Here is a 12,571-nt window from a genome sequence, read left to right as displayed (position 1 = left end):
TAAAAAAAAAAAAAAAAAACAACTTTGTAAAATCCTCATAGCAATGTTTTGACAATGTTCGCTTCTCTCTTTCACTTGTTTTGCTTTGATACAATGTTTTAACCATTGTGAATTTTTTTTCTTTTATATTATTTTTTGGTCAAACCCTTGATTTCATCTTGGGGGGGGAAATATATACATGCCTGCAAATTCCATATGATGACTTTATGTGATTAAGATTTTAGAGTCGAGTAAATTATATAATTTTCAAAGCACGTGGAATAATCATTTTACCCATGAGTACTAGTTTGACTAAAAAATGTGATTATTGGACGCCAAATTGCCCACGATTTCCTAGAAAACAGATCATAAATCAAGATAGATCCATGATTAATTAACATTCAATATGTTGCATAATTTTTTATACAAATAGATGAAAGATTTAGAGTTCTAATAGACATTGGAGCATACTTGTAAAGGGATTTTGAAAAATGACATTAAGTAATTGCTAATCCTTTCCAAAAAAAAACCCTAGGCAAAAGGACTTAAAAAAAAATTCAGAGGTCACTGTCATTTTGTTTAATATCATAAAGGAGATTAGTGTAATTTTTCTCTTGAAATATTATGGGAAAAAAAGAATAGAGAATAGATAAAGTGACTTGCAAATAGTCCATTATACCAAAAGCCAAATAGTTTAATTTTCTATTCAATTCATAGATAATACATTACAATTTACAATGAAATGCTTAATGAGATTTGCAAATTTTGAAAATAAACCCAACTGTCAGTTTAAGCTAAAAGTATATTTTGAATTTAAATTTCATATCAATATAATTTTTTTGGAGAAGGAGACAGTAATTTTATTTACTGAAAATCAACCAAATCAGCTAAGATTACAGCTGAAAAGTGTGGAGGAACATCCACTATCCACACCGTAAACTCACTAACATGTCTAGCATGTTTAACAATGTTATAAGCAGCAAAGTTACCTTATCACTTAACATGACAGAACTGAACTACATTGAAACTATTAGCTAAAGTAATATGACAAAACTGAACTCTATTCATATTACTTCATGGCTCCAATCACATTAATCCCTTGATAACTTGGTGAATCACTTTCTAACCATGACAACTTAGATGGGCCCGTTTAGTTTGTGTTTTAAAAAACAAAAAGTAGTTTACTGAATTTTTGTTAATAATAACTCACTTAGGGATAAAGATTTTAATGAAAACTTCTTAAAATCTAGGCTTTAATATGAAACCACCCCAAAACCATATGGCAAATTATTCAAACACTGCCCATTTCAAGACAATTTCAGCATAGTCCCATAAAAATGGCTATAAAGGATTGAATTAGTTTCTTCTATTTTTTCACCTAGCATTCTTCATGCAACATTCTCATTCCTAAATACTGTCAAAGATCCAGCAAATAGCTGCAAGAGCTGAGGTACTCGCATGCAGATCTTGCCAAATTGGGAAGTCCATATATATATCACAATCACCAAAATTTTAGGGTCCCAAAAGAATCATGAGTACCTATGACATTGTGTCAACCTAAAAATAATTAGAGATACAGAAAAGATGACAATGTCATTTCACATATTGTTCACTACAAGAGGGGAGAAGCCAAGGAAAATAAATAAATACAACAAGCAATGTTGAGTTTGACTCTTGCCTCTGCATTATCTATCCAAGGTCAAATGCTCGAAGTCAGGAACCTTATCATCTAGCTTGCATCAAGAATTTCCTTGGAGATGCCATCTGAAGTTGATGGTTATCGTAAACCCCAACTCTAACGGTATGCACTTCTAGCATTAGGTTTGGTCAGAGCCTCAACAAGCCTGAACATCCAACGGTCCAGCATTCCTGTTGGCACAAACAATAAAAGAAACTTGTACAGACCAAAATGATAAAAACGACACATTACAGACCAAAAGGAGGAAATTAAATGAATGTGAGAAGGGCCCTTCCATGAGCAAGGAAATGCTGTGAGAATTGCAGGAGGACATTTCAACATCAAACAACCTAGACTCCAAAAGATCAACTTATTGGAATTTCAATGAGTGGTAAACATCATTTTTCAAACTTGCAATATAGGGAACGAGTCTCCTGGATCTTGCTTAAAGTTCCATATATTGACCACCACAATATCCTAATTATTTGGCCCAACTTCAGACTTACCAATCGCCAAAAAAAAAATGTAAATAACTGTATTGATAAAAATAAATAAATAAATAGAAGTCCAGGTTGCTTCTTTTTTTTTTTTTTTTAATAGGTAAGAAAAAAATTTTCAAAACAGGTCTATTTCATGTACAAAGGACATGAAGAAGCATAAGAATTACAACAAGTATACTTTAGCACACTTTTAACAAATTTTTGTTATATGCTTGCACTTTAGCAAACTTTGCTAGTTTTCAGCTTTTAACTTTTATATATAGCTTTTAAAAACCTCACATTTTTCTCACTTTTTTAAAGTACAAGCATACTTTAACACACTTTCAACAAAAAGCAATCAGAAAAAAGCTAAATAAGCTAATCCCAAAAGCACAATATAAACAACACAATTGAATCACAAACCATAGAACCCCACGCGTGAGACCACTCATGTAAGGAACTAGTGACGGTTGCTAACAACTTAACCCCCATACTTTTCACATCTATGAAAGTGCGCCAATTGCATTCCCCCACACAATCCACATCAAACATAATCGAACAAGGTTACAAATATCTGAAAAATGCTTACTAGGTTACATTGAAATCCTCTGAAATTTCCCTAATTTTCTATCCTTTGGCATTTCTAAAAATAGTCTCTACCCAAACTTCTCATTTTGAATGAAAGTGGCTTCTATTTTCCAATAATGAGTTGTGCAAATCAAACAAAATAGAGATAAGGAAGCAAACCTGTTAGCGCAAAGGTACCACCTAATACTGCACACAGCCGGGTGATGAAGTGCAGAAAACTGCGACGTTCTTCTCTGATTGTCACAGTAATCGGTGACAGGTCATACAAGAAGTAGACAGCTGCATATAACAAAAGAAATGTGCTGATATTCAGTATCAAAAATCATCCCCCCAACCCCCCCTCCCCCTTTCTAAAAAAAGGAGAAAGTTGAATAAATTACATAAACCAACCTGGCCATGTCCTATCAGAATCTTTCATGGGGGAAAAGTATTCCGTGACAGAGAATTGATTAGTCGGTAAAACTTCTTTTGAGATATATCTATATTCGGTCGGAACAATCTGCATCACAAGGAAAAACATTGGTCATATAGACTCAAAAGGAGAAGGCAAAATCATTAGAGGAACTCAAAATAAGAATTTATATGGGGTTCTTTCAAATCTGTCATGCAAAAGGCTAAAAGGAGGCTAGTGCAGATGATAAAAGAAGGAAAAAGTGGTTGGGATCACATCTATGGATGTGAGAGGAACTGTGAAAGTGGAGCCCCTTCTTCAATTTTTTTGATAAGTAATGCAAATTTTGTAGAAATTGAATAATACTATATGTTCATGATGATGAAACAAGTAAAAAAAATATATACAGAAATTTCAAATGGAAAATCTAAGAGAATCTTGGATCTTTAAAATGGAAGATCAAACCCCAAACTAAGGACCAATAAAAAAAAGAGCGAAGGAGCAAGTATTTTGATTGATCCAGGTAACTTCCAATATCCTCAAACATACGACTATCCCACTCCTTCAATACAATCCACATCACACAAGCCAGCACCAAGTTCAGAACATCTGAGCCATGCATCCCAAACCAATTCCTCCAACCAAATAATGCAACAATCCCTAGCGTTACCTAATAAATCCCAAACATCCAGAACACATGTCGGCATCTCCCCACAAAGTTTTGAATACTGTTCCGGATTGACTACTGGAACGGAATATTTCGGTACCAGAATGTATTGGTGTACTGTTTTGGGATTAGTAAACCAGTTTTTTTTCTTTTTCTTTTTTCTTTTTTTAATTTAATTTTTACATCCCAAACCATGTCAATGTTGAAACTTAATAGAGAAACCTAAATCCAAAGTAAACTAAACAAATATCAAATAAAAACAAACTAAACCCGAGTGTACTTGGTGAAGGCTGAGATTGAATTCTAGACCACAGATATACAGGTCAATCAAAAAAGAAAGCCAGTGGATTCATACCTTTATGTAATATTTGAATGTCCCACTTGTGTCATGCAATATACGTTCTGTCCCATCAAGTGGATTGTGAATTCCGGGATATTTTGGGCCAAATGACAAATCATGGATGATGTGACTGATGTTCACATGAATAGATCCTTCAAAAATCTGTCAAGAATAAAAAGAAAAGAATGGGTACCTGGTGTGTAGAAGACAAAGACCAATTAAGGTAGGAACAATCCAATGTGACCTTGAGCAGAAAATTAAAATAAGTTACTTTAGAAAAAGCAACGTGACATAAAACTAACCCCGAAGATGTCATGTCAAGACCTATTAGAAAAAAATAGGGGAAAGGGCACCGGTGGGGTTCAAACCCCAGTGCCCACACACCACAGGAGGTGCTGAAACCACTGTGTATCCCTTGAATCCCAGATATCTATTGTTACTATCACTAATGATTTTCTTTTTGATAGGTAGTACTATTACTAATGATTATAACTATCGAAAGTCTCAATAAATATATAACCAAAGATTTGTCTAAACAAAAATTTCGACAGATATGTTGCAATGTTGATGACAACATATATCCAATACTTCAATAATTTTTTTAAAAAGAAAAAGAAAAAGTTTGAGGATGTATTTAACATGTTGATAACTTGTTGCCAGCAAAAATTTCTCATCACCATCTGGCACCTTTCTCTGGCTGTGTTTCCCAAATTTCCAAATGTTAGTGAAACAAATAACATAAACCCATCACTCTTCTCTTTTAATTTTGGCTAACTTTACTGTCGAACCAATGTTTTACCCCCTACAAAAGAATCCTATAGTTTCAAGCAGTAGCACTTTGCTCCCATCTATAATAAGGAAATCAAATAGAAAATAATTAGATGCACTTTCAAGTTTTAGATTGTTCATGATTATTGCACCATTAATAGGGATGATATAACAATTAAACTTTTACAAAAAACTTAACCTTTTTTTTTCAAGTACAAAAACCTAAGCTCTGTTACAGTATGCAAAATCAACTTTGTACAAAAGGTTTTTCAAAGCAAACATGTCCCGATACAACAATGTGGACAAATCAGCCACAAATAGTCACATGAAGCACATCACTTCTCATTATTTTCTATATAGGAGACACCAACAGCAGAGGACAAAAACTTACAATATATTACTTTCAGTGTCTTCATAGGTAAAAAATAGAAAGAATTGTGGACATAAAACTAGTTTCTTAACGAAAAATTTTATTGAAACCAAAGAAGATATTGTTAGGGACATGTAATTACTCCCACAAAAAGAAGATATTTTCAGTGAGAATTAAACTACACCTATCATCTAGTAAAGTGAGATACCCAAAGAAATATAAGTATAGCTGTTAAATAAATAAATGAGATGTAACCATCTTATGCAAACTTGTTCTACTACTATGATATTTTGTGCAAACAATACTACTAAAAATGACTGATCAATCTTTTTGAGGTAGTTTTAGATGCCACAAATTTGTTACCTGTACAGAGTTATAAACTAAAAAAAATTTGTAACCATTTTAACACATGTTCTATGACTAAGTCACACCAAAGCCAATATTCCCTTACTCTGAACCTCAACGCTAATTGTTACCTTCAATATTCATACCCTTTTTATTCTGTAGCAGACATCATTGTAAGCAAATGTCAGAAAATTAGTCTTTATCCTTTATTATAATCAAACAATAAAAACCCTAAATTTTAAACAAAGCAATATAATTCAAAACCCCGCTGATTAATAGGAAATAAAAATTTTGAAGATGGAAACAAAATTTAGTGCTGTAAAATGTTAGATGCTCCACTTTGCAGATTCTGAGACATTATATGGAATCACATTCCCACAGAGAATAGAGTTCAATGTGCACTCACCATTTGGGCAACATAAATGTTTAGCCCATGAACTGAAATGTGAAAGTTTCCAGCAACTCTTTGGACATCTAAGACCCCATAAACCTGAAAAAGAAAGTAAAACAAAATATTAAGGGCTTCTTTGGTAAGCATGATATCCAAGCTAAATGGACAAGCTGAAATCATAAACATTGAGAATTCCAAAGGACAACTACCCGGCATCCTTCTCCATGTGCTAATGCTTGCTTCACTTTCTTGATCATATTTTCTGCAGCTTGATCAAAGAATTGAAATTTCTGGTCCGAATCCTCATGCTCATCTTTATTACCATCTGATCAAAGTTGTTTATCAAATATTGAACATTGCAACAACTAAGTGCCATATATCTCTAAGTAGAAATATAAACTTGTTATGATCTATGTTACATGATAAACATCTTTTAGACCAAAAAAATCTATGGGCACCAAGGCAGTTACCATGCTTATGCTCTGCATGTTCCTTTTCTACTAGATCAGACAAATATTCAGTGCCGATGATATGACCATCATTGTTCAAGCGCAACTGCATACAATCTAAATTTGTTAGCAGAGGGACAAGAGAGAGAGAGAGAGATGCAGGACAGCCAAAATTGACACAGCAACAAAATTGAAGAACATAAAATTTAAAAACAAAAAAGTAATAATAACCTAGGAGCCAACACCTAGGCTTGCTTGGAGTCAACACCAAGCAAGAGAGAGCAAACCTAGGAGTCATCACTTAGGGTTGGTTGGTGTCCGCACCGGACAATTGGAAAAATTTCAAGAGAAACTTTACTAATCAATCAAACTGTAAAACAAAACTGAAACTTGGGTTCCTTAAATAGAGTTATAAACATATTATCCTAGTAGGAATAGGAAGTAACTTTACTACCCAGTTAAGAAAAGGAATTAAACTGCTAAACAAGTTGGACCATATTCTATTTTGCATCTACATCCATAAGTTTGCATAATTGGAGGCCTATATCTTGTGTCCGCATTGAGAAAGAGGCTAGAACAAGAAACACACACAGGTAACCACTTATTAAGGTTAAAATTCTCTGAAATTAGAGACAAAAGTCTGTAATTCCATTTGTGTTTATCGTTTTTGTAGGAGCCAATAGAATTTCATTGATCAATTCATTTTTCAATACCTTAACCTACAGATTTTTTTTTTTTTTTTTTGTAAGTTCTATTTTTGATAAGTTAAACAAATTCAGAGGCATGTTTGCTGTGCACTTGGTGTTTACATAATTCCCATTTCTTTTATATGGTGGAAGTTGATTTTGCCATGCTTAAATTAGAAAGGACCATGTTATGAAATCATGTTGCTCACAATTTTAGGAAAATAAGGAAACCATTCCAAATCTAAACAACTATGGGAAGAGAATAATAAAGACTTTGTCCTTCAATAAAAATCTTAAATAATAATTTTTTTCATTATTTATCAAAAAAAACAGTTCAATATATAATATATCTCCAAACATTACTTTTAAAAAAATATATATATCTCCAAACATCTATTCTTTTTTAATAGGCAAATAAATCTTACCAACTTGGATTAAACCCATGACTTGACCCTCCACCCCTATTTATTTATCTTTCATTGTTGCCTCCACCCTTATTTGTGGAGAGAAAACTTCCCTTGATCTAAAGCAATGTAGTCAAAGGTGAGCCAGGCACTTGACTAGGTGCTCAGGCGAGGTGAGCCGCCTTTAGTGAGGCACTTGTTTAGGCTCCAAAGGCGAGTGCCTCAAACAAAGTGTGGAGGCTTGAGGCAAGAGCCTCAATGAAATTCAGCAAAAAAAAAAAAAAATTTGAGGGAATTTCAATAATTTGGCCAATGAAAATCTTGTTTTGTACTTTAATTCAAGTCAATGAGTGTGTCTCTCTCTCACTCCTGATCAATTTAGGAAAGGATTTCATTTTTAAATTTCAATCATATAGACTTTTAGATTTGATGGTTGTTAACACATTAGGGTGCAACGTAGTGGGTTGGAGGCTTGGGATGAGCTGTAGACCAAGACAGCCTCGTCTTGATCCCCACAAGGAGTTCCCTTCCATTGCCTGATACACAAATCTGGTGGGTGGAGTCATGTATCAGTGATTTACTCCCCATAGGTGGGGTCTAAAGCACCCAGCCTTGGTGAGGCTCCAAGTCATCAACAACAGATTTGATAGTTGTTCTATGTATGTGTGTGTGTATAAAGGCATGTTGTAAAGCCTGTTCTTAGTTAATTAATAGAACCTCCAACAAATTTGAAATTTTCAAACCATGCCTAAAAAGCAATAGATGCATATGATTTGAGTTCATTATTTACAAAATAAGTATATTTAGAATGGATGTCTTTTTAGCGCCTCGTTCCTCGAACAATACAAGGACTTGGCACCTTAAGGTCACCTCTTGCCTTTGACTATACTAATCTAAAGAACATTGACCTTCAAACCTTTATGCATTACCATTACGCTAGCACGGCTTATCAATGTCACAAATGTGTACTGCATAAGATTTTTTTCAAATACAAAATAATAATTTCATCAAAGGGAGCAAAAAAAGGGCACAGGCACAACCTCAATTCACAAGTACTGCTTTAAATTATATAATAAAGTCTATAACATGCGAAGAATAAACTTTTGGAGGTAGGAAAAGGTCTTACCTTCCAAATGTTTGTATCAAGATCCACTTCATGCTTGCCAGACATATCAATCGCATCAACACTTAAAACTGCACGCAAGCTAGCACTTAGAGATGGAAAAACAAAAAATATGTAAACAAACTGGCATTTACTTAAGAAGGTAGAAGAAAGAAATATGCTAACCGTCACAGGGTAAAGAAGGAAATGTCATATTTATGTGGATTGGAAGAGTTTCTCCACGTTTCAAATCAACAGACATCTGCCAAATACATAGAACATTAGTCCAGATGAACATATGCTAATAAAATATTAATGGTCACACCAAATGGATCACCCGTTATCTAATTACTTGGTCAATCGAGTTTGTCAAAAATACATAGATAAGAGCATTCCTTGAGTCAAAATGTCTACATAGTCTTATATTTCAGTTTTGCATCCAATAATTAACAAATTCTAATTGCTTTTCGCTGTAATTTCCTCCAAAGAAATATTAGTCTTTGAATTGCAAATTTAGACCAACTATAACCAGTGATCAACTTAATTTCATCAAAATTTTATTGATTTATTTATTTATTTAAATAAAAGAATAAAAATCCACATTATGCATATCTAGAGGTTGGGATGGCAAGTGCATCGCGGGTTCAAGTCCACGGACCAATCTCTCTAAGAATGTCTACCAATAACCCCTCTCAAACTTCACAGCTATGCTCCCCTAATGGCAAGTTCAAAACCATAACGAACTGAAACATTGAGAACAAGGAAGAATCCGAAATGGGCAGCAAAATAAACAAATAAAGCGCGAACCTGATGAACCGTATATGTGGTAAGATAATATCTCAGCTCGTGCAGGAACAACAACGCCATTATCGCTAAACCCACAACAGAAACTACCCAAAAAATAAAAATTCAATTAGCAGCCATGAAATTAAAATCTAAGAAAAAAAAATACAGAGAGAGAGAGTTGGATTACCAAGTGCTCCAGATTGAGTTTTCTGAAGCAAGTGATCCTCTGCGCGAGGAAACGCATCGATGCTCTTTATAGCTTGCTTCACACGCATCTCTCCTTTTCTGTACCCCAACATTCAAAATTAAACTCTTATCAATTTTTTTTGAATCAGCTCAAGATTTTTCTCATTTATTTGTGCTTGTTTGAATTTGTGGAATTAATATAAAATAAAAATCATGAATTTCTCTTGTATATACAATTTGGTTGGTTTTTGATCGACCCGTACAGGAAGATCTATATATACTAAAAATGGTAGAATTGGGCAAGATATCAAAATTGGATTGCAAATGTAAAGAATAAAAGAAAAAGAAAATACGAACCTGGTGAGGAATGAATCGCAGAAAAGAGAAACCAAATGGAGTTAGGGTTTTGGGATTTGAAGAAGGTCGGATTTATTGCCGTTCGGTGGATATATATTGTAATATTATAATATAAAGTTTTGGAGTAATGCGACGACGAGAACGCAACACCCTCGTGGTAGTCTCTCTCTGCCTAGGCGACTTCGACTGGTTTGAAACGAAGAAGGGTGGGTGGCTGATTGCTAATAATTATCCTAATAATTCCAATTCCAAACATGGAAATGCATTTTTCTTTTTTCTAATTCCACGGTTATAATAATGATTTGAATTATAGATGTTTTTGCTACTAGACTCTCGGTGAAAAATATTTATATTTTTAAAAAATAAAATTAATAATAAATGAATGGGAAGAAAAATGTATTTTAATATAAAAATATTGTTGTTAAAATAAAGTATTTACCGTCAAGAGTATTGTAATTTATTAATAGTTTTTTTTTTTGAAAATGGTAATTATAATTTTATATAAATAAAAGTTATTAACATCTAAATTATGGATAAAATATAAGGTTTGAAGTTATCTATTATTCTTTGATCATTCTAATTTATCTTTTAATCACATTTTTCAAAACTTAATTTGTAATCAATTTTGACTAAAAAGTTTCTATCAAAAAAAAAAAATTTTTTTTGCTAAAAAGTAGAGATAGTTGTGGAAATAATTTAATATGAACACACAAAAAAAATACAAATTATAAGATTGAGATTATTACTTATAAAGTATCTTTTTTAAAATTGAGATTATTACTTATAAAGCATCTTTTTTATAAAAAATAAAAAAAAAAATAAAAAAAAAAGATGCTTTATAAGTAATAATCTCAATCTTATCATCTATATAGTTTTTTTTTTTTTTAAAGGAAAGTATGAATTTTATTGACTACAAAATATGAACTTTCCTGTTTTCATTAATAGTAATGCTACAAGCATAATATTTTTCACAACAATTATGTTGGTAAATTGATTGTGGTTTTCATGAATCTACTACAAATATCATTTGTTTTTACTTAATAATTAATAAGTCACATGATAAAAATATATTAATAATTAAAGATGTTTAAATTTTATTATATTAAAAAATAAAATTATGAAATATAATTCAATAAAATTAAATTTATTTTAATTTACTTGAAACTTTTGTCAGTATAATTTTAAATTTATTGAAATGTTGTAATAGAGTTTTATGTATATGAGTTGAAAGTTTTAGCAATAGAGTTTTAAATTTCTTTGAATTTATGATATGTTTGTTTCGCTGGAAAACCTTCTATAAATATAGTTTTCCACATTTTTATGTGTTTGGTAGTGCACAAAAAAAAAAAAAAGTTAATGAAAAACTATCTTTGATCAACGAAAAACCCTAATAAAAATAAGGCTTATTTTCTATAGGTTGTTTTCCAAAAATAAAAATTGAAAAACAACCTCTCTCTCACGTGTTACATCTTCTATAAATATTATCTTTGTCTGTAGCTGTGGGAAACATAATGTTTTGATGCCTTCTTTCTCTCATGGTAAGTTTTCTCACTTTTTCTCTCTTCCCTTTGTTTTTTCTCTCCTCACACTCTCACTGTCACTAATTCTGATCTCTTTTCTTCCCATAGATCTCTCTCTCTCTCTCTCTAACTGTCTCTCTTCTCTCTTTTCTCCATGTTTCTCTTCCTCTTTGTAACACAACTCTTTGATTAGATTTTTTTTTTTCCCTCACTGATCGGTCAATAGCTCCAACTTACAAAGGAGAACAAATTTGCAGTGATAATTATTTCATTCCTCTCTACCAAATCCCAATTCTTAGTTTTGAATTTCAAGCTTGATTTTCTTTTTTCTCTAAGAAATTTTTGATTTAATGGATTCCAGGCAGAAGTTACTTCTTTTTCGTACATAAAGTGCAACAAAAATAAATAAATAAAATAAAAAATAAATAAAATAAATAAAAAGAAGAAGAAAGAATGAATGAAGTAAAAGATGAAAATTTTAAATATAGTACCTTTATTGTTCTAAATTGCTTTTACATGGGACAATCTTTACCATGGACTAATAATATTGTTATATAATAAATGATAATTGTTTAGGAGAATTGCATTTGTTGGCAGATACTTTATGCAAATACTATGCAATTATGATATATTATGCGATACATTATGTAAATACATAATTGTACGGCCCCCGCGTCATATCCTACATTGGGCCTTGGGCCCTGGCCTGGGTATATGGCCCATGAGGCCAATCCCTTTATACCCGGCAGCCCACCCCCGGGCCACGCGTACGGCAAACCCAAGCCTTGCTTCTTCATCGTTTCTCGGCTACACCTTTCCATGGAGTAGATATTTGACTCACGGGAAGACCTGCACTGTACCTACCCGGCCTCGCCCCGGAGAGCCGCCGCTCCCGAGGACTATCGTGGAGGCAGGAACCAAGTTCCAATGCCACCCTCAAAATTTCCCATTCCTACCTGACCACCCACTTACGATCGATAATAGTGGACCGCCGGTCGCACTCGTTGGCAAGTAATTATGACCTCTCCACTAAACTATGGCCTATAAATGCAGGAAGTTTGGAGAAGAAGGGGGTTGGAAAAAAA

General features: G+C 32.9%; 1 protein-coding gene across 1 annotated transcript; it reads right to left on the bottom strand.

Annotated features, from left to right (window-relative positions):
- Positions 1–1,446: 1,446 nt before the first annotated feature.
- Positions 1,447–10,207, bottom strand: LOC112017520 (uncharacterized). Its single transcript, XM_024049982.2, has 12 exons — positions 9,967–10,207; positions 9,611–9,708; positions 9,445–9,527; positions 8,824–8,899; positions 8,662–8,729; positions 6,467–6,551; positions 6,206–6,321; positions 6,012–6,095; positions 4,138–4,284; positions 3,115–3,223; positions 2,884–3,003; positions 1,447–1,848 (listed from the first exon to the last, which is right to left on the bottom strand). Exons 2-12 carry the CDS (start codon positions 9,696–9,698, stop codon positions 1,775–1,777), a joined length of 1,050 nt encoding a protein of 349 aa, XP_023905750.1. The 5' UTR covers positions 9,699–9,708; positions 9,967–10,207; the 3' UTR covers positions 1,447–1,774.
- Positions 10,208–12,571: the final 2,364 nt, after the last annotated feature.

This window comes from Quercus suber, unplaced genomic scaffold (assembly GCF_002906115.3).
Source record: "Quercus suber isolate HL8 unplaced genomic scaffold, Cork oak 2.0 scaffold_445, whole genome shotgun sequence".
Classification (NCBI taxonomy): domain Eukaryota; kingdom Viridiplantae; phylum Streptophyta; class Magnoliopsida; order Fagales; family Fagaceae; genus Quercus; species Quercus suber.
The sequence above is the reverse complement of the archived record's forward strand: the minus strand, read 5'-3'. Positions and strand labels throughout refer to the sequence as shown.